The sequence below is a fragment of the Saccoglossus kowalevskii genome, chromosome 18 (genome assembly GCF_978046115.1).
Source record: "Saccoglossus kowalevskii chromosome 18, keSacKowa6.1, whole genome shotgun sequence".
Taxonomy (NCBI): Eukaryota; Metazoa; Hemichordata; class Enteropneusta; family Harrimaniidae; genus Saccoglossus; species Saccoglossus kowalevskii.
In genome coordinates this window covers 7,590,450-7,613,750 of record NC_140658.1, presented here as the reverse complement: position 1 = coordinate 7,613,750, position 23,301 = coordinate 7,590,450, and the positions used below count along the sequence as shown (strand labels likewise).

At 34.9% G+C, this 23,301-nt stretch overlaps 2 protein-coding genes across 3 annotated transcripts; one reads left to right on the top strand and one right to left on the bottom strand.

The window, feature by feature from the left end:
- Window positions 1–2,092: 2,092 nt before the first annotated feature.
- LOC100367737 (centromere protein W-like) lies at window positions 2,093–5,068 on the bottom strand. The gene is made up of 3 exons (XM_002738532.4): window positions 4,861–5,068; window positions 4,054–4,167; window positions 2,093–2,898 (listed from the first exon to the last, which is right to left on the bottom strand). The coding sequence occupies exons 1-3, from the start codon at window positions 4,972–4,974 to the stop codon at window positions 2,872–2,874; spliced, it is 255 nt and encodes an 84-aa protein (XP_002738578.1). The 5' UTR covers window positions 4,975–5,068; the 3' UTR covers window positions 2,093–2,871.
- Window positions 5,069–5,260: 192 nt separating this feature from the next.
- On the top strand, window positions 5,261–23,120 carry LOC100368042 (uncharacterized). 2 transcript variants are annotated; one of them, XM_085492684.1, is made up of 14 exons: window positions 5,261–5,442; window positions 6,850–6,943; window positions 9,066–9,160; window positions 10,051–10,184; window positions 10,957–11,055; window positions 13,510–13,662; window positions 13,945–14,103; window positions 14,517–14,630; window positions 16,850–17,083; window positions 18,230–18,388; window positions 19,141–19,239; window positions 20,639–21,134; window positions 22,045–22,346; window positions 22,768–23,120. In XM_085492684.1, the coding sequence occupies exons 1-14, from the start codon at window positions 5,376–5,378 to the stop codon at window positions 22,921–22,923; spliced, it is 2,361 nt and encodes a 786-aa protein (XP_085348810.1). In that variant the 5' UTR covers window positions 5,261–5,375; the 3' UTR covers window positions 22,924–23,120. The 2 variants fall into 2 exon arrangements, with proteins under 2 accessions (XP_085348810.1, XP_085348809.1); XM_085492683.1 differs by having other exon boundaries at window positions 22,042–22,346.
- The last annotated feature ends 181 nt before the right edge of the window (window positions 23,121–23,301 follow it).

Genomic DNA, 23,301 nt, shown 5'->3' with positions numbered 1-23,301 from the left:
TGAGCAGCTTTCGTTACAAAACATTTGGAGTTGAAAAGATAGAGTTCTTCTCCATATATTAAAATCAAAGAAAGCCTAGAAAGAACTCCCGTGTGCTGAGAATATTAATATTGGAGACGCATTCAAATTAATTCAAAATTTAAGATTTGCTTTTCAAACGAGAAGCTTGGCAACTAATTTTTGTCTGCTATTTGAGATGCATAACATGAGAAAAATGTGATTCCATTATCAAGATTTATAATACATACAGTAAATACATTTGATTTTTCATCCATGGTCTTTAGTATAATTTATTCCAGAGCACCTCTGTGATGAATTCAATTTAAATCTGATTTTTTTTAAATGGGCTAATAATAGATAATCAATATGCATGTTTATAAACATTAAACTAATCATGTCTGGATTACCTCAATGAACCAAATGAATTATTATACAAATTAAGCAATTACTATGCATAGATTTATATTGTTTCAGGGTGCACATTTACAAAGTTTCATTATAATGTGATGATTAAATTAGTGGAAAATAAATTATTAGGTAATTATTATAGATGTATATAAACCTAAAACTAATTAGATCATGTACGAAGTTTCATTTAAATGTGATAACCAAAATTATGATTTATTATGCAAATTAGGTAATTAATATGATCTGATTATAAATCAAAACTGAGTAGGTCTGTGCATTGTTCTGGGACATCAATGTACCAAGTTTCATTGAAATGGAATAATTAGTACCGGTACATGTGATATTAGTATAAAAGCTGAAAATTGGTTAATTATGCAAATTAGGTAATTAATATGCACTGATTTTAACCCAAAACTAATCAGGTCTGTGTATAGTCCTAGAAAATCTATGTACCAAGATTCATTGAAATGGGATAATTAGTACTTGCGATATCAGTGTAAACGCCAAAAATTAACTAATTATGCAAATTAGTTGATTAATATACATTTTTACTTAAAATTAATCAGGTCTTTGGATTGTTCCAGAGCATCTATGTAACAAGTTTCATTGAAAAGTAATAGTACTTGAAATATCAAAAGCTGAAAATTTATTAATTATGCAAATTAGGTTAATTATAAGCATGGATTTTTACCCAAAACTAATCAAATCTGCGCATTAGTTTGGAGCATCTGTGTGCAAAGTTTCATCAAAATCTAATGAATTGCTCTTTAGATATCAGTGGAAGAGTCAAGGAACAGCTAAAGATTAGCTAATTATCATGCAAATCAGGTAATTAATATGCATGGAATTCAACCAAAACCTAATCAAATCTGCGCATTAGCCCAGAGCATCTACGGTATACACCAAGTTTCATTAAAAACCAAAATACGGTTCTTGAGATATCAGTGGAACGGAGGACACACACATACATACAGGCAGGGTAACTGCAAAGACTCCCATTACCACAGCAGCTTGAGCCTTTATCGAGTGGGCTATTGTATTATGATGGAGGTTTCTGGGGGGGGGGAAGTATCAATGTTAAGCATTAAATTATTCATGAGCAAATTATGAAGTGTAAATTACATCTTTTGTATTTATGAACTTTCTTTCAGCACTGTGCATTGGCAACATAACCAATTGCTGAATATAAATACACTTTTGGTCATAATTAAGTAAATTGCACAAGGACCCAGCAATGTCAGATAGCGGGAAGTAAACCAGAGATGCAAAACGCTGTCAACATTTCTCTGTTTTTCTCTCCCAACTTAAATATGTAACCATGGTACAGTCACAGGTTGTTGGATAGCTCCCAAAAATTCTATTGTGTTTTTTCGGTCTGACTTGAGGTATCGACAGGGGCATGAAGTCGTATACATACTTCTCAGCCACTCCCCTTTGATAAAACTCTATAAACGTGCTGCAATGTAAATCAACAATTCTCTAAAAACATTGATCAAGCACCATAACATTTTAAATTGGTCACATACGTTTACCAAAATATCGCTAAAATGGCTGTCTCACTCAGTTTTTTGCATTTTGTGAGATAATCTCCAATTTTCTGCATTTAATGAATATTCTACCGGTACTTATGTTTTTAAAATCACATGAATGGGGAAAATGAAGTATTATACTAAGAAAGACAATATTTCAATTATGGTAAATTGCTTTAATTTCATGTAAATGAATATTCTACAGGGAACTTAAAAGGCACCACGCATGCTTGAGATATGGTACTCACATGAACAAAGACGGAGATTTCGACTAGTGCAGACCAACGAGTAAAAACTGAGACATTAACATGCTTTAACTAGGTAATTTCTTTGGTGAATGGATGGTATCGAAGAAGTCACAGGTGCTAATTAGTGCATGTTACACTTGGGTCAAGTTTTCATTACAAGAATCATTGAATCACGAGAAAATCAATGTTTATCAACACAAATGTCATATATGCGCGGTGCGGCGCGACGACCACCACACTTTAAAGACACAAGAGTCACAAGGTATTCAAATCAATGACATAAAAGATTTACAGTATTATTTTAGTGTTTGCTATGCTCAATGATGTTAAAAAGAGTTGGTAGCTAGTCAAAACAACCACCTACTAAGAATACTGGGTACTTTTAAGGGATCACCTACATTTCCATTTTTTCCAGTTCCGTGAAAACAAATCTACATCACTGAATGATAAAACTTAATAAAAACAAATCTTTATGTTCAGTACTCAAAGAAGTAAAGTTTAAAACTGTAAATGAAAAAATATAATCCTTCAACCACAACAAAGGCAGTAGAGAGTGTGGCTTATTGTTTTACATCTTGAATTGTTTTGGAAAAGTCCATATGTACAATGTTCTGTTGGATTCTTGACAGCCTGACCCATATGTACAATGTTCTGTTGGATTCCTGACAGCCTGTCTCATGTGTCACTCATCCTTGACAACTCTTCAGGACTCCCTGTGAGGATAAAGAACAATTATTCAATAGTTTTTAATTTCACTGAAATTCAGTGAAAATAAATGATTTTAGAGTACTTGAAAGAATTCATGTCCACATACAGTTCTATGTGGGACAATTCATTACCTTGGTAAACACACTGACATTTTTGGGACTACTTTATTGCATGCGTCAGAATACATACTTTTGTAATGGTGTGATATGTCACCTGATCACCTGATCAAGTGTGTTGATATGTAAAAAGTGCGTCGTTGGTGTAACTGAGAATGGCGGAATAAACAAGAAGTTAAACTTGAAAGCTCTCTTGTTTCTTTGATGTTTTGTGTGTTCCTGAGTCAACACATCACACACACACAGATTTTACTACATTGTATATATAAATTTGTAATTCCTTGTCATTGAACATCAAGTCATACACCAGCTTCCTCTACTTTTTTCTGCTTCGCTACTGGAAATAGACTCTAGTATATGATTAATCTGTGCTGTGAAATTGAACATGGCACGTTGATTGGTCACATTTTTCAAGAGTAAATTATATATTTACGTCACTCATTCAAACGCATATATACATACATGTACCACACAATGAGCGGAAAGTTTAATATTAGCAGGGTGGAAAGTTCGTTTTCATTTTGAATGTCTGTCGGGTATTCTAGAAATGTATGTTTTGCCATCTGGGGGAAGTTCATTCGTCTGCTGATTAGAAAACATCCTATCACTGATAAGGAGCCAATGAATAATATTTACTCACAAGATTCTGGTTTAAAAGAGTTTTATCTACCGTATCTACTGACAACAATCTCAACACAGCTACAGTAATTGTATATTTATTCACTGCGACTTAGAAAATGTAACAACAAGACCAAATGCCTACATGATTCTATGGCGTTTGAATCATTCAATAGACAAATATGGGCATGTAATTTATCAATTATTCAAGTGACTAACATCATGTCTTACATGATTGGTTATTTGTCAAAAAATAAAGGTCGATTTATGCCAAATTTATAGTGGGTGGAACAGAAATCCTATACCAAATGCACTGTAGTCTATTTTCAGTAGAAGGGAAACAGGGGTAATCAAGTCAAGAACATCTAATTCAATATCTTTACACTTTCCCACAAATAATCCACTGAAACTGTTATGCATACATACCTTCATGACTTTGTTCACATGTTCTTCTGTAATAACAGTCTCTTTATTCTCACGCGCAACCTCGTCTGTCTTTTCTGCCAGCCTCTGTATAAATTTCATGTACATGAGGTATGTCTAGGAGAAATATTTTGTCAGGTTAGCTTCTAAATACCTGTACCTATACTGTAAACTGATGTCATAAGATGCAATTCTCACTACAACCTAAGTACAACCTATTCCAAAAGACAGAGCTACGTCACGATCCCCAGGATCAATCACAAACAAGAATAGACAATGAATTTTCATAGAACTTGCCTAATGGGGATGTGCCCCTGAAATGGGTCTCGTTTTTTGGGTTTTAGGTATAAGTATTGTCTTATTTCTGGTCAAGATAGGTATAAATATCGGTAATATTTTTCCGATTTGGTATACTTATGAGCGAATATCTCCACCACAGTCAGATCCATACATATATCAGCCTGGCAATTAAACAAGGCAATCAACATTTAAACAAAGATTTAACACAGAATAGAAGAGGGTGTACATTCATCAGTGAATTGGCTTACATGTGCTTCTACTGGAGATGCTCTTCTAATAGAGCAAATACGGTAACTGTTTTATTTGGAATAAACAGTGATGAAATGGTACTTTGGTATAAATATGCGTATAGATTTTGCCACTACCTAGCCCTGAGTACAGTCCTGTAGGTTGGCCTCCTTCCGTTGATCATTCGGCCCCCACAGTCCTGAGAAGTCGCATAGACCGGGGATTCGACACTATCGGAACGTTGTTTATAATTTACGTTCTTCTAAACGGCACTGTCCTTACCAATAATTCAACATTCTTGTTCAAATGTATGGGAGCGCCGGCTTTCTCTGACATCATTTTACGCATGGACGTCCTGACTGTCGTTCGTGGAAACTTTCTTTTCAGGGTTTTCATAACACTTCTTTCGTACAATTACTGAGCGAAGAAAAATACAATTTGATTTTCGAGCCCGACGTCAACAGCGGAAGCAGCAAAGCAATATGGGAGTAGAAACTATTATTGTATTTGCAGCTCACAATTCAGAAAATGATTTTACTAATCTACGTTAAGAAGATACTTCGTTTTAAAGGCCAATTAACAAAGGTGTATTTGAATATGTCGGTGTTATTTTGAGTAACATTTGTATTGTTTGATTCAATATACTAAAATTATCGAACCTATAATCTACTAATAAGGGAGATTGATGTTGCAATCACATGGACGTGCATGGATATAGGAAGTTGAATTAATTGGGGGAACTATCCAGCAGATACTACTGATTATTGCTTCATTTTGTGTTATTGTGATCTTCCACCATGGTCAAGCCAAAGGGACCCGCTCGTATGAGTCGGATAAGCAAGGGGAAACATAGTTTGAACGCAGGTAAGTACCCGGTATGACTACAATACCGGTAGTAGTGCACAGACTGCATGGTCCCATGCACCCATGATCATGATGAACTGTAGCCCTGAGTACAGTCCTGTAAGTTGGCCTCCTTCCGCTGATCATTCGGGTGATCATGGGGCCGAATGATCAGCGGAAGAAGGCCAACCTGCAGGACTGTACTCAGGGCTAGATGAACTGATGTCCACTGTATTTAAATTTACTGTCACCACTCAGAACATCATTGTAGCATTCCTGTATCTTGAGCTGAATCTCTAAACTGAGTTGCGGTTGTCGGGATCCAAGCAAAAACCGTGACTTATTGGGGGTCGCGACTTACCGAGGTGGCTTATTGAAAATAGATAAAAAGCACATATATGCACCATGGGTTTATTTTATAGTATGTTTTCTTTATTGAACAACATCCCATCGCCTATGTCAGCAGATCGAGCTTAGTGTATAGTCACAGGGAGCCCAGGAACTATAATCAACTATACGCAGTCTCAATGAGCTGGGTTATTGGCTGGTATCCAGTGTAAGAAAATAGACTAGGGATGGAGGCTCCAGCCAGCTCACATTTTTTAAACTGGAAAAAACAGACGAAAAAAATGAAAAATAAAGAATATTATATTATATTGAAGAATATTAATTGCTCTTACAAATTTCGCCAAAGCCTTACCTATAATTTACTGGTATCTGCAGAATAAATCAAGAAAACTACACAAATTGAGTACATTTACGAATATTCTAATGAACAGAAGGCTCAACACAGTTGGAGGTGTGGCCTATTCAGAATGTATCCAATCACAAAACTGGTTGAGCGAAGCCAACTGTGTTGTAAACTCGCAGTGGTTCGTAACCCCCGCCCCCAGCTCATTGAGACTGCAGACAGTTGATTATAGTTCCTGGGCTCCCTGTGGTTAGCCTTACGACCTAGTGCAGGGAAACTTTCTTTATACCTTGGTAACAAGACAATCATGCTTGATGCATATAAAATATATTCAGTAAGCATGATGAAAAACATGAAACGCAGGGATATCAAACTACTTTCAAGTAACACAGAAAACATAGCCAGATCTGCAGGTCATGCAGTTAACAACAAATGTACACTTGGTACAAAACTGGGTTACTGTTGTTATTGTTGTAAATATGGAATAAACAGTTGGCTACCTGGAGCTGTAAATAAAACAAATTTCTCAATCAACAAAAATTTTCTTTGAAAAGAAAAATGCAGTCGCAATGTAATAATTTTGAAGCTATTAACAACTTGGTATAATTTCATTCACATAAGCTTTTCTTTATGAAAAATTTGGGTTGAGATGGAGCCAGAGTCTGCTCTGAATAAGTGTAGGTCAAAATGTAAAATTTAATATTGCCTTATTGATTAATTATGTTTTTAAATCTCAGATCGACCAAAAACTGAAAAAGGAACGGGCAACAACATGAGGGACAAAGCCACGGTCAAAAGAATCAAGATGTATAAAGGGGGTAAACCAATCAGGTTTGTACATGTATCTTCTACTGCAATGTTTTCCTTAGAATTAGAAGTGTAAATTGTTATTTTCTACATTATTTCTTCACTGTCATAAGGAATTCTGTCTCACTGTCATAAGGAATTCTGTCTCACTGTCATAAGGAATTCTGTCTCGCAGTCATAAGGAATTCTGTCTCACAGTCATAAGGAATTCTGTCTCACTGTCATAAGGAATTCTGTCTCACTGTCATAAGGAATTCTGTCTCACTGTCATAAGGAATTCTGTCTCACTGTCATAAGGAATTCTGTCTCACAGTCATAAGGAATTCTGTCTCACAGTCATAAGGAATTCTGTCTCACAGTCATAAGGAATTCTGTCTCACTGTCATAAGGAATTCTGTCTGACTGTCATAAGGAATTCTGTCTCACAGTCATAAGGAATTCTGTCTCACTGTCATAAGGAATTCTGTCTCACTGTCATAAGGAATTCTGTCTCACTGTCATAAGGAATTCTATCTCACTGTCATAAGGAATTCTGTCTCACTGTCATAAGGAATTCTATCTCACTGTCATAAGGAATTCTGTCTCACAGTCATAAGGAATTCTATCTCACTGTCATAAGGAATTCTGTCTCACTGTCATAAGGAATTCTGTCTCACTGTCATAAGGAATTCTGTCTCACTGTCATAAGGAATTCTGTCTCACTGTCATAAGGAATTCTATCTCACTGTCATAAGGAATTCTGTCTCACTGTCATAAGGAATTCTGTCTCACTGTCATAAGGAATTCTGTCTCACAGTCATAAGGAGTTCTGTCTCACAGTCATAAGGAATTCTGTCTCACTGTCATAAGGAATTCTGTCTCACTGTCATAAGGAATTCTGTCTCACTGTCATAAGGAATTCTGTCTCACAGTCATAAGGAATTCTGTCTCACTGTCATAAGGAATTCTGTCTCACTGTCATAAGGAATTCTGTCTCACTGTCATAAGGAATTCTGTCTCACTGTCATAAGGAATTCTATCTCACTGTCATAAGGAATTCTGTCTCACAGTCATAAGGAATTCTATCTCACTGTCATAAGGAATTCTGTCTCACTGTCATAAGGAATTCTGTCTCACTGTCATAAGGAATTCTGTCTCACTGTCATAAGGAATTCTGTCTCACTGTCATAAGGAATTCTGTCTCACTGTCATAAGGAATTCTGTCTCACTGTCATAAGGAATTCTGTCTCACTGTCATAAGGAATTCTGTCTCACTGTCATAAGGAATTCTGTCTCACTGTCATAAGGAATTCTGTCTCACTGTCATAAGGAATTCTGTCTCACTGTCATAAGGAATTCTGTCTCACTGTCATAAGGAATTCTGTCTCACTGTCATAAGGAATTCTGTCTCACTGTCATAAGGAATTCTGTCTCACTGTCATAAGGAATTCTGTCTCACTGTCATAAGGAATTCTGTCTCACTGTCATAAGGAATTCTGTCTCACTGTCATAAGGAATTCTGTCTCACAGTCATAAGGAATTCTGTCTCACTGTCATAAGGAATTCTGTCTCACTGTCATAAGGAATTCTGTCTCACTGTCATAAGGAATTCTGTCTCACTGTCATAAGGAATTCTGTCTTACAGTCATAAGGAATTCTGTCTCACTGTCATAAGGAATTCTGTCTCACTGTCATAAGGAATTCTGTCTCACTGTCATAAGGAATTCTGTCTCACAGTCATAAGGAATTCTGTCGTGTCACCCCATCATGTTATGTATGTTCACTGTACTGTATCAAAATATTTTTAAATGACATGCACAGTGAAGAATTTGAAGATTTCACTGCCTTCAAGTTATTAAATTGCTTTAGCACCAAAGTGTACTTTTGTTAAAATTTGATAAAATTTGATAAGATAAAATTTGCATTATTTTTTCACATTTTTTTTGGTGATCAAAACCTGTAGCCAATAGGATATTATGTCTATTTGTTTTGAAAATTATCAAAATAATTGTAAAAATATACATAAAAATTAGCAAAATGTTGGCAGGAAAAAATGATGATTCTGAGAAGGCAACAGATGGTAAATATTAGTGGTGGTGACAATTGGATAATTTACAGCATTTTGGTGACTGCTCATGTACATGTATTTCTAAACTACATTTTTCAGAAATAAAGAAGGCAAAATAGTCAAAGCCGCTCCATTTCAAGACTGGCTTCCTTTAGGAACAGTGGCAAGGGTAGAACCCAACAGAAGATGGTTTGGTGAGTGATATTCTCAACACATCTCGTGGGAGAGATCTGGAATATGTGTCATATTCAAACTGTACATGCACCATTATTAAACTACAAAATTGTCTTGAATTGTTTCCAGACATAGAATAAAATTATCAGATTACATAGTACCATATTTGCTCTATTAGTAGTGTGTGCACTTATGTGAGTTACAAAGATGTTCAAAATAAGTCATATTTTAATGATTCAGTGCACTATATATGAGTGGATGCATATTTTTTTAGAAGAAAGATGTAAGGTTAATAAGGTTTTCACTGATTAATTCTGGGTTTTTTTTGTGTGTTTTTTTCAAATTATTGACACAAGTTTGTGATTTACTGTAGGGCCATTAAATACTTGCATTAAATATTTATTCTGTATGCTGGTAATACTTCCTTTTTCAATCCCAGTTAATTGCCATTGAGTCATTCTTAGTTTTGATTTTGACTAAACTGATGTGAATCTGCAAACAGCAACAGAATTTACCACATGTTTTAAAAAATGTACATAATAGTATAAAATACTTTATTTTAGCTAGAATTAATTTTCGCTCAAAAGACTTAAGTGTTTTGTATACAATTTATTTTCACTGATTTTTGAGAAGTTGAATGTAAAATGTAGGAAAAAAGGTATATTTGCGGAATGTTATTTTCACTGAATCATTCCTTCAGCGAAAATAGTGAAAATTAATTCCATGCAAAAATAAAGTATTTTACACTATACCACATATTCTTAAAAATTCAAAAAATTTATATAATAAGTCACATGCCTTAAACACTACAGACTCAGAAAGAAATATTTGTTCTTGTTCAAATATAAACGATTTCTAAAAGACACAATTAAGTAAAGGTTTCCTAAACTCAGTCATCTTAATTTTTCAGGTAACACTCGCGTTGTTAGTCAGTCCTCGCTACAGACATTTCAAAATGAACTTGGTAAAGTTATACGAGATCCGTACCAAGTCGTGATGAGGCAATCTAAACTACCAATCACATTGTTACAGGAAAGGGCAAAGGTGAGTGTTAAATTGAATTTGTGATTGTATGATGATGTGAAATGGACATGATTTGAGTTGAGAGAAACAAAAATGTGCAGATGGGAATTTAAATGAATTTGCCAATAGTCGGGAGGGGGGTCACCTAAAATTAAATGAAGTACATTGTCTGAATACCTTTAGCAAAGTGTATGTTCAAATCATTCACAACAAATTGATTGTCTCATTGGGTGAGATTTATTTGAATGCTGCATTGGTGACAATCTGATTAAAATAAGATCCTTGTTTGGGCTTTTTTTTTTTTTTTTTTTTTTTTTTTTTTTTTTTTTTTTTTTTTTATTAATATATATTTTTATATGTTATTTTTTGTGGGCTTTTGCGATTACTTAGAGAAAATACCAGCAAATAAATTGAAAAAAAATAAATAAAATATATGGAAAAAAATATGAATGGTATTATATTATATTAAAAAAAACAAAACCCAAACTAGATCTTATTTTAATCAGATTGAATTGGTGAAACCTCTGATAAGGTCTGCAGGTGCTTTAATTCTAGCAGGTCTAGTTGAAACATGGCAAGATATCGCCATTTGATAGACAGATGGTACATGTATGTAGTCTCAAATATTGATACAGTTTGTGATAAAATACCCTATGTATAGCACGTACATGTATATCGAGAGACAAATCAAAGTGAACCTCAGTGTCGGGCACAGTCGCCTTGCATAACAAATGTCATATGTCAGGTTTACATGCCAATTTTGAATGATATCATTTTTTTTTTTTTATCACAGCATGCCAGGGTGCATGTTTTGGAAACTGAAAGTTTTGAAAGTACATTTGGTAAGAAGAAACAGAGAAAGAGACCGACATTGAAAGCAGCAGATGTGGAGGTAAGAAAATAGAACTATCAATCCCCTCTAATTTTTCTATTCAGAGTCTGATTAGATAAAAGATTAACAACACCCCACCCCCCTCCCATTTTTTGTTTCTGGAGGATGGCTAAAGCCACAATTAATTAGTCCCCGTTTCAGACGCAGCCCGAAAGGCGGACTATTACTTCTTATTTTCAATTTCTGTCTGTGACGTCTCCAACATTTGGCTAGTTGATGAACAAGTCTCTGCCAAATATGCATGTAAATTTTTTTTTACAGATCTGAAAATCATAAATGGGTCATGATTTTCATCTAAAACTACATCTCCCAACACCACTGATGGAACAATTGAGCATGTTCAGAATAAATAATTAGCTTATATTGTAATGCTAGGGTTTTCAGTGCTGTCTGACCTGGTCATGACCTTGATCTGAATCAGTGCAGGGTTCTCCACGGTTTGAAAATTAAACAGGGCGCGCCAATGTGAAGTGAGCGTGGCACATTTGTAACGTGCATCATTGGCATGGATGTTGAAAAATGGAAACCAAAAAATCTATTAATCTACATATTATTACATATGCATAATATATATTTATTATTACAAAATGAATAGGAATTTTGAAGAGCTATTATTAAGTAAACGTCAACACGTACAATCAGCTGATTTTAGCTGCACGATTCCTCAAGCGGCGACATCAGTTGTTTACAAGTAATGATCGTGTCCAGAAAAAGACATAACAAGTTTGTTAAATTATTTTCCCAAATAGATACATACATGCTTTATTTAATTTTTAGCAAAAATTTATATTTATGATTTATATTTATTTGGACGAAGCAAAATAAAATATATGTCGCACAAACGTTCGTAATTGGTTCATTAAAAAACTTGCATGAATGGCACCAAAAACCAAGGTGATCAAACGAAATAAAATGTACACAATAGAAGATTTTCAATCTGCAGTTACTATCAAAAATAATAGAATTAGGTATAAAAAAACAAAATACATACTTAAAAGAATAACTTTCATTCAAATCGAAAGTTTGTTGATGTCTGCTTCGTTGAAAACAGCTATGACCCGGAAGCAGTTCATTTTACTGTGAGTTCCCTGATACTATGTAACGATGCTTTTGATTGGCCAAAGCCACGCATTGACGCGAAAAACAACCAATCAGAATATTTGTTCCAAAAGAACACAAGTAAATTTATTTCCTCCACTTATGAAGCATGGCCGTTTTATCGGGGTTTTTAAATCGTGATTTAAAGAAAATTCAACTTTTTAAATAGTGACATTTAAATGTAAACATTTACATGTTCAAGCAAGCATTCGTGTGGACTTCTTGGTGATCAGCAATGTCTGTGATGGTACGTCGGCTGCGCTGGTCGTTTACCGATCCTGCAAGTGCATAGCTGCCTGGTTGCTGCCTTTGTTCCACTCGGCGGTGACGATGTTGCCGCTACCTAGTCACGGCGTGAACTTGGTTTTAACCATAGACCTTATGTTTAACGAATGGTTTTACCGATAACGATTTTATATATTTGACGTCACCCTGGTAGTAAAAATATGGGTACGGTAATGCACTTTTCTGGGACACATGTTCATTTTTAATCGTGTTGAAAAAACTTGTAACTTTTTGTTTGGTGGTGCATGGAGGTGTTATCACCTCACGGTGACCTGCTACGATAACAAACCGGAATTTTCACAGTTGCACCTTAAAACAATGAACCAGTTACCCTGAGCACGATGAATCATCTTCGAAAGACAATGAGTGTTGGCCTGTTTTGTAAACAATTCTTTGTCTGGGACCATGCAGGGCGCACAGGAAATATAACAGGGCGCTGACAATTTAAACAGGGCGCCAATTTCAGATAACAGGGCGCGGCGCCCTGTAAAAACCCCTTGTGGAGAACCCTGCAGTGACAGATGGGTCTTACCATTACCAATCTCAGTGGAAACAGTAGAGGGGTGTCAGGGCTACATTTTGATTTTATAGTGTGATACTGAAACAAACCCAGGTCCTGGTAATATACAAAGACCTGAATTAACAAAGAAGTCAATTTGTTATTAAAAGTACATCAAGGTTTACTCAGATTTATGAATGCAGTTTCTTGAGCATGTACGAGACATAGTTTGGTTGCACTTGTGTACTCTGAGATTTTGGACCCGGGTCAATGAAAGTTTTCAGTTATCAGATTAAGGGAAATCACTTTATGATGAGTTGTACTTACATATAGTACATATTAATTCAATTGTTTGCAGATGTTACATGTATTATTTTAACATGAGTATTTTATAATTAAATAACGGGGCTTAAACATTATTTCTAAATGTGTAAGAAATACATTTTCCCAAGTGTCTGGACCGATCAAGTTCAAACTTATATAACAATGTGAATACACCACACATTAGGTCATATCTCTTGCATCTATATTACAAACAGGGACTATGTCATTAACAATGACTTATTTTGCAGAGTTTGGTAAAAAGTGCAGATGATTTGGTTGAAAAGTATGATAGTGAGAAGGACCGAGATTTAGTGCGTGATGACGATGGTATGCGCAAAGAAGCCAGAGAACCGATTTTTAGCAAGGGAACATCTACTAGGATTTGGGGAGAGCTGTATAAGGTGAGATAAAATGATTACTAGAATGTCTGTATCAAAAGTTAACAGTACAGCATTATTTTTAATTATTTTACATGATGTCAGGGTGCCATATTGTATTGTCTGGTAACTTTTGTGACATTTGTGTTTTGTAACGAAATGAAATCTGCCTCTATGAATTTTGTCATTCCAGGTAATGTATAACAAAAATGACTAGAATGCATTGCTTTTAGATCTTTAACTTTTAAACGTTTATCCCCATTTATAAAATTAAACCTTCTTCATTTAATATTCCCTTCTATTTAGGTGATTGACTCATCTGATGTAGTAGTACAAGTACTGGATGCCAGGGACCCACAAGGTACTAGATCTAAACACATTGAAAACTATCTTAAAAGGGAAAAACAGTATAAACATCTTATATTCATACTCAACAAAGTAGACTTAGTTCCTACATGGGTCACGGTAAGTTGATCATCTCGTTCTTTGTCATTTTGTGTCGGTGTCAAATACCACTGAACGATTCTGTTTATATCTTGTTTTCCTTATCAATAATTTTAATTGAAAACTGAAAATGATGTAAATTTGTATCTGTTTTGAAGTCGGATAAAATTATGCGAAATACTACCGGGAACTTATCTTTACCATAAAAACACATCTGTAATTTACACCAGAGCTACTACATGTATATGTATTAGAGTAAATACAGTAGTCTATGACGTGAAAAGCAAATGTATGTTACATAACATGAAAAATAATTACAATAAAATAACTCATTTGATAATCATGCAAAGGATGGTCGGGATTTTGTTATTAGATTCATTATCAAAGTTTTCATTAAAAAACTAATAACATTATTATTTACATATTTCTTGCAGCAAAAATGGGTGGCCATCTTATCACATGACTATCCTACTTTAGCGTTTCATGCTAGCGTCAATAATCCTTTTGGTAAAGGAGCACTAATACAGCTACTCAGGCAGTTTGCAAAAGTAAGTTTTTTGTGTGTCTTATCTTTTTAAAGATGTCGTTAATTTTAAATTAAGGATACTGTATTAATTGCTCACTGGTTTTTAGTCCCCGTTCGGACGTAGTCCGAAAACGGGGACTTATGGTTTGCCCTGTGTGCGTCCGTCCGTCCGTGCGTCCGTCCGTCCGTGATCACCTGTATCTCGAACATGCATGGACCGATTAAGTTCAAACTTCACTCATACATCACACATTATATGGGACATATGCACATGCATTTTTTTCATGATCCGATTAACGATAGCCGAATAGCGGCCATTTTAAGGCCGAAAATGCATCAAAATCGCACATTTTCACCATTCCGGACCCGGATCTCAGTTATGCATGGACAGATTTTGTTTAAATTTGGTACATACATTAAACATAATAGGACCTTGATGCACGTCTTTTTTTTTTGGGATCGGGTTCGAAATAGCCGACTGGCGGCCATTTTGTTTTAAAGAATTCAGTTCTGGATCCGTATCTGAGACATGCTTGGATTGATCGAGTTCAAACTTCACACACACAAGGTACATCATGTCACAAATATGTATGTGCATTTGTTTCATGATCTCATTAACGATAGCCAAATGGCGGCCGCTTTAAGGTCGAAAATGCATTGAAATCGCACATTTTCACCATTCCGGACCCGGATCTCAGTTATGCATGGACAGATTTCATTCAAGTTTGGTACATACATTAAACATAATAGGACCTTGATGCACGTAATCTTTTTTTTCGGATCAAGTTCGAAATGGCCGACTGGCGGCCATTTTGTTTTAAAGAATTCAGTTCTGGATCCGTATCCGAGACATGTCTGGATTGATCAAGTTCAAACTTCACACACACAAGGTACATCATGTCACAAATATGTATGTGCATTTGTTTCATGATCTCATTAACTATAGCCAAATGGCGGCCACTTTAAGGCCGAAAATGCATTGAAATCGCACATTTTCACCATTCCGGACACGGATCTCAGTTATGCATGGATGGATTTCATTCAAATTTGGTACATACATTAAACATAATAGGACCTTGATGCACGTCATTTTTTTTTCCGGATCAAGTTCGAAATAGCCGACTGGCGGCCATTTTGTTTTAAAGAATTCAGTTCTGGATCCGTATCCGAGACATGCTTGGATTGATCGAGTTCAAACTTCACACACACAAGGTACATCATGTCACAAATATGTATGTGCATTTGTTTCATGATCTCATTAACGATAGCCAAATGGAGGCCGCTTTAAGGCCGAAAATGCATTGAAATCGCACATTTTCACCATTCCGGACCCGTATCTCAGTTATGCATGGATGGATTTTGTTCAAATTTGGTACATACATTAAACATAATAGGACCTTGATGCACGTCATTTTTTTTTCGGATCAAGTTTGAAATGGCCGACTGGCGGCCATTTTGTTAAAGAATTCAGTTCTGGATCCGTATCCAAGACATGTCTGGATTGATCAAGTTCAAACTTCACACACACATGGTACATCATGTCACAAATAGATATGTGCCTTTGTTTCATGATCTGCTTAACAATAGCGAAATGATGGCCATTTTAAGGCCGAAAATGCATCAAAATCACGTATTTTCACAATTCCAGAACCGGATCTCAGTCATGCATGGATGGATTTTGTTCAGATTTAGCACAATGTGTTGTACATATGCAGGTGCATTTCGGTCATGATCTGCTTTGAATGTATATGTCACTCAAATATGAACGGAACGGGGACGTGTCATTGACAATGACTTTTTAATTTCGGTATTTTGTCTATAAGGGAATATCTGCTAAATTAAATCTATGTGATCATATAGAATAACAATAGAACTCATTGTTTCCCTGACAAGTTCTTGAACTTAAAACCCAGTAATATTACTCAAAACATCAAAACAGTGAAAATAAATGCCAGTAAAAATAAATGGCCTTTATACAGTAGTCAATAAGATTGTTTTCATTTTAAGATTCTGATAATTCACATATTACAGAAAATTTGCTAAGATTGAGCTGTTTCAACATGTTTTACAGTACATTCTACTTTGGGTGGGGGAGAGGGGGTACACCCCTATACTGATTGCTAAATGGAATGTGCCAACAATAAATAATGTCATCTCATAGTACATCATTCATTGGATGAATTAATAATCCAGCTAGATTAGAGATTACATATCCCATGATTCCAATTAATTTTCTCACAGCTACATCTGGACAAGAAACAGATCAGTGTTGGTTTCATTGGTTATCCAAATGTCGGTAAGAGTTCCGTCATTAATACATTGCGTGCAAAGAAAGTCTGCAAAGTAGCCCCCATTGCTGGAGAGACCAAAGTCTGGCAGTATATTACCTTGATGAGACGAATATTTTTAATAGATTGTCCCGGTGTGGTGTACCCAACAGGGGAGACGGAGACCGAGCTTGTTTTGAAAGGCGTGGTGAGTTTTTGTGTACATGTGTATTTATAATACATATTTACATTCACTGAGAAGAAAATAACATAAAAAGATATTTATAGATTCACGGATAATATCAGAGATAAAGCTTGATATTGTAGGAAGGCAGTGGTGATATGTTTTTTAGCTTGTAGCACAAAAGAAAAAAGGCAATACTGTGTTGCGTAAAACCACATGTCTCTGATATTTGTCACATTTGACCTCTTTATTATAAAATATAACTATATGAGCAAGCAAGCAAATCACTAATGTAGACAATCTAGAAAGGTATAGAGTTGCGACCTGTGACAGTGGTGATAAGCACAGTGTGCATGATTCAAGACATGTACTTGTTGTGTTATTTTTGTGGAAAAGCTGAAACATTGTCATTGTTGATAATAATCATGTGTGTTACTACAATGTAGTTAACACTGGTAAAGATTGCAGGAACATTGTACATGTATGTGCGTTTGTAGTTGCTCTCTGTGTTTGGTTGTTATTTTTTGACCAAAAATAATAACATCCAAGTAAAAAATTAACACTGGTTTAAAAGATATTGTGTGGTATGGATTGAATACCGCAAAATACTACTGCATCTAAAACAGTAGGACAGTTTGAATGAATTAAATATTAATAATATCCTTTTCACTACCAGTTCCCACTTTTCAGCACAAATTCACAAAATACCGTAGTTCTGTTTTTAGTACTTCAGAAGATGGTGACAAAAATAGCCAAATTTTTTGAGTAAAAACTGAAAATCGACTCAAATTTTGTCTGTTGGCTCCAAAATTAGGGTTCATTTCCAGAAATATTGAAGAATGCATGTATAAGAAAAAAAGTACCAAAAAATTTGAGTGAGAAAGTCTGGTGGTGAAAAGGTTAAACAATGTGAATGTGAAGGTCCACTTGGATAACATCTGAGAAGATTATTTCCAGACTCAAACCTACTTTACTTATTTCATTAAAAATTGGCACAAAATCATACCTTGATGGCGTACATGAATACTATTTGAGCCCACTCAAAATAGCCGACTGGTGGCCGTAGTTTATGTTAATATTAATCTTAGACTAGTATAAAGGCACAATGTTTCCAGAACGTGAAGTAAAAGATAGATAGACTTCAATTAATAGTTCTTTCATGCATATCAGGTAAGGGTTGAGAACGTGAAGAACCCAGAGGACTATGTTGGTGCCGTACTGGAGCGAGTCAAACCGGAATACATTCAGAGAACGTATAATATTGCACAGTGGAAGGATGATGAAGATTTCTTAGAACAGATGGCGAGGAAAACTGGAAAATTATTGAAGGTAATTGAACTAACGTCATCTTGTTCTTTTCATTGCTTGACAAATGGATTGTTTTAATAGCGTTTTTATCTTGGGCACACCAGTTATCCATTTATATGAAAAAAACTGGCACTGTTCAGGGTGTCAGTGACTATTATTCAAAGTTGACCATTCAATAATTTTAACTGCTAAACAGTGTTGAAAGAAAGGTTCTATCTTCTCAACAGTCCAAATAGCTGTGGGTGTACTGAAACAGACACGTCATGAAACAATACAAACCAACTCAATTTAATTAACAACACGACTGTGGCAGAAATAAGACAAAAAGTCATTGTCAATGATATAAGTAAAAATAACGAAAATAATTAAGCCATATACAGGAGTCTCAAATATGTGATTTCTGTTGAAATTCATATAACATCTACACAACTATGAATAAAACATAGCAGAGACAATGGTAACATTGGTTGTATTCTTATTCACTAAAATGTATTTGAACACAATATAAATCACCACAATTTTTCAACAATATTCAGTCAGTGGTAAATTATTTTCATCTAGTTCAAAACTAACAAAAGAAATTATGAACATTAAAATGTGCAAAATGTAGCATCAAAAATGTGATTGAAAACATTGTGGAGTTCAGGAATAAATAAGAAAATAATAAATAATAAGGGAGCAGTGAGAATTTTGTTCTGTGTCTTCATAACACACATTCAAGTTCTATCACAATACAAATGTGATATATATTTAATAATTGTTTATTTTATTAGGGTGGAGAGCCTGCTATAAATACTGTAGCCAAGATGGTTCTGAATGATTGGCAGAGAGGAAAAGTCCCCTACTTTGTTAAGCCACCAGAAACAGACCAGGTAAGTGACTGTGGATATTTCACATATGCAAATGTAATCACTTTGTTAAAATTCACCCTCCTCCTCTCCTCCCTTCAGTAAATGAAATTTTGCAAGTGTGAAATAAATGTAATAAATGTAACAATTCTGAACAGTAATTGAAATCACCCCCCCCCCCCCATCGAACACATGTTTAAATTGTCTGCACACTGTAAATGATCATTTCATCCAATGTTGTGTGAAACATGTCAGAGTTTACTTGTCAAAAAAAAAAGTATAATTAATACAATTACAGCTTTGGTCAAGATTGGATTATTCTACTTTAATTAGTCCCCTTTCGGACGCAGTTCGAAAACGGGGACTTATGTTTTGACCTTTGTGTGTCCATGCGTGCGTGCGTCTGTGCATGCGTTCGGACCTTTATCTTAGAAATGCCTGGACAAATCACAATCAAACTTCACACATACATCATACATGATATTATACATATGCACGTCAACTTGTTTCTTGATCTGATTCAAGATGGCCGAATGGCGGTCATTTTTGTGCTAAAAATCATCAAAATCAAGCATTTCTCGACTGTTTACAGATGGATTTTGTTCAAACTTGGTATATACATTAGACATTATAGGACCTTGATGCACATCATTTTGTTTTACAATCTGATTCAAGATGGCCGAATGGCATTCATTTTTGTGCTAAAAATCATCAAAATCAAGCATTTCTCGGCTGTTTACAGATGGATTTTGTTCAAACTTGGTATATACATTAGACATTGTAGGACCTTGATGCACATCATTTTGTTTTACGATCTGATTCAAGATGGCCAAAAGGCGGCCATTTTTGTGCTAAAAAATTCTAAAAATCAACCATTTCTCGGCTGTTTACAGATGGATTTTGTTCAAACTTGGTATATACATTAGACATTATGGGACCTTGATGCAAATAATTTTGTTTTTCAGATAAGATTAAAAATGGCTGACTGGCGGCCATTTTGTTTTAATGAATGTGGTTCTCGTGCCTTATCTCTGACTTGCTTTCACTGATTATGTTCAAATTTTAAATATTCATTATACATCATGTCATAGATAGACAGATATATTGGTTTGACGATCCTATTCAAAATGGCCATATGGTGGCCATTTTTGTGCTAAAAAATCATCAAATATCAAGCATTTATGGATGGATTTCGTTCAAACTTGTGTTTTAATGAATTTGCTTCTAGAGCCATATCTCTAACATGTGGACAAGTACTTGATCAGATACAAATGTCAATCATTTTAATGTTAAACAATCATAATCATATTCCTGACATGGTTATATTCCAGCTATATTACTATAAACAAAACTATGTACCTTGAATTTGATAACTAACTGGGACTGTGCCATGCATGGCTTGTTTTGTTTTGTTTTTTTGCAGGAAGTAAGAGAGAGGATACATAATGAAAAGAAAGAGAAAGAGAAGATGGCTGAAGCAAAAACAGCGAATGATGAAAAGATGGAGTCATCCAATGAAAAAGAAATTGAGTCAACAACAGATGAAGTCCAGTTTGCTGTTTCTCAGGATCTTACTAAAATCAGCGTTGAACCAGAATTTGTTGGAGAGGATATTCAGGATATTGTTCCTATGGAAACTACTGTTGATGATGATGCAATCAGTGATGATGATGATGAAGAGGAGGAAGAAAAAGAAGATGATACTAGTCGCCATAGAAACCAGGAAGATGGAAAAGAGGAATCTGGACTAGTTATAAACAAAGACAGTGGTGTTTTGAAAAGTGCATTGACCTTTCTTGGGGGGAAAAAAACAAATCAGCAGAAACTTGCAGGATTTAAAATCAAACAACAAAAATTCAAGAAGACCAGGAATGAAATAACAGAACAAAAACAGTCTGATAATATTCAGAGTTCAAATGGTGAGTTATTGACATGGTATGATACAAGTAAGTTATAATATTGTGCGCTGCCCATTATTAAAACACCAAAATCTCATTAGACAATCAGTACCACATACAGCCCTGGTCATTTTCATCTGAAAATTTACCTACGTGCATATGTTGTCTGCTCACAAAATGTCCACAACATGCAAACCAACACTGTTTTTTGTTTTCTGATCAAGTTAACACCTCAGGTACATTTTTCAACAGTCAATGGTATTACAAGGCCAAATGTACATGAAAGACTTGGTGTATTATTGAAAAATACTCTCATTAGAATAATAAATTAATTTTCATATTATAAACTAAAAAGTTTTGATAAAATAACAAGTTATTCATACCTACCTATTGTATATTTGATTTCAATCTTGATTTGGCCTAATTGAAATAAAGAACTATTGCGTGATAACTGGGCTTTGATGGAGATGTTTGCTTGACTATGGTCCCCCCTATTTATGCACACAACCCAGTCTATGCCTTGTTATCTTGCAGTGATGGACAGTGCATTGTCCTTTATTCCCTAAATATAATACAAACGTATGTCTAAAAAAACATTTTATTGTTTTCCACCACAGCAAAAAATTACCACCCAGGCAACTAAATTATAATAATATGAAATCACCATTGTCAGTTGTTTTTCATTTGCAGAAGTCAACCAAGACAAGACAACCACTCTGGAAACTGGTTGTCCACATAAATTTGTAGTTGCCAAAAAATGTATTTGTGTTTAACCCAACTTTTGAAAAATAACCCTGATTATTAGTCTGTGGTTGTCTTGAACTCCCAGATTTTGGCTTCTGATTTGGGAAGAATTTTAGAAATTAGTTAGGGAGTCCCATAAGCAACCTCAATGAATAAATATTCATCATAATTCTGTATTTTATAGCAGAGGAAGATAATGAGAAAATAGAAACAGGAAAAATAATAGATGTTATCTATGAGGATGAATCTGAAAATGAGGAACTTTTAAATGATGCTGATGAAGACAATCCACAACTTGAGGAAAGTGATGATGATGATGATGATGATGATAATAATGATGGTGGGGTACAGATAAAAGATACAGAGTATGTTACCATGGTAGAGATGATGCCATCTCCTAAACAGAAACACATGCCTGTTAAGAAAGGATCAAAGAAAAGAAAACGGTGTTATCAGGAAGAAGAGGAGGAAGAAAGGCCGTCTAAAAAGGTGGGATTTTCAATTTCAAAAAGTTACAAGTAGAAAAAAGATAAAGATTTGTGTCAGTAACAATTTCTGCAGAAAACCATGGAACTTTTGTACTGTCAAAATTCTGCTAGAGAATTTTGGAATTGTCTTTAGTCTGCTTTATCATCATTTCTCTGAATCTTCTATATTTCCCATCCCATTTTGCTTTGTAAAATACTCCTTCAGAGCCTCATGTAGATTCCTTGTCATACATTTCTGTGGCTCACAAAATGGCAGCGCTTATTTCTGCCCATGATTTTGATTTTGGCAACATTCAACAAGGGAAGAGTTTTTTGAACTCTGATTGAAAAATGGATTAGATATATGTAAACAACAGAGGTGTGTCTGTACTTTATTTCAAACTTGTACTAACCAAGTATTCACTTTGTGTTTCTTTCTGTAGGAATTAAGACGAGAGCATAAAAAGAGAATGAGACAGAAAACTGGATCACGATACTATGACACTGTAAATGTGAAAAATAAAAATTACCCCAAACGTGGAACAACTTCAGAAAAACACACCAAGTCAAAAAAGAGGAAAGGCAGCTCTAGAAATTAGAATAATATTATTTTAAAGACAATGAACATGAAATGAACAATGTTATCATTTATTTTAGAATATTAACAACTTTGTGGAAAGTTGAAAATACCATATCACCATCATAGAAGTGTGTGAAAGTCAAACTGCAAACAACATTTCCAAATGGAAAGTTACCAAAATAAATAACACTAATAAATTTATTTGTATCAATGCAATTTTCCTCATTTGAAGTGTTTATGATTATCTTTGTGTATGGTAGTGTTTGAATTGATCTAGCTTTATTTTCTTTTGGCTGGTTCCCTCCTCACCAAGCAGCAAGAGGCTGGTAACTAGTTATGGTTATGGCATTCTGATTTGTCCATCAACATCCTCATTTTTGTTTCCTTGGTTACCTGA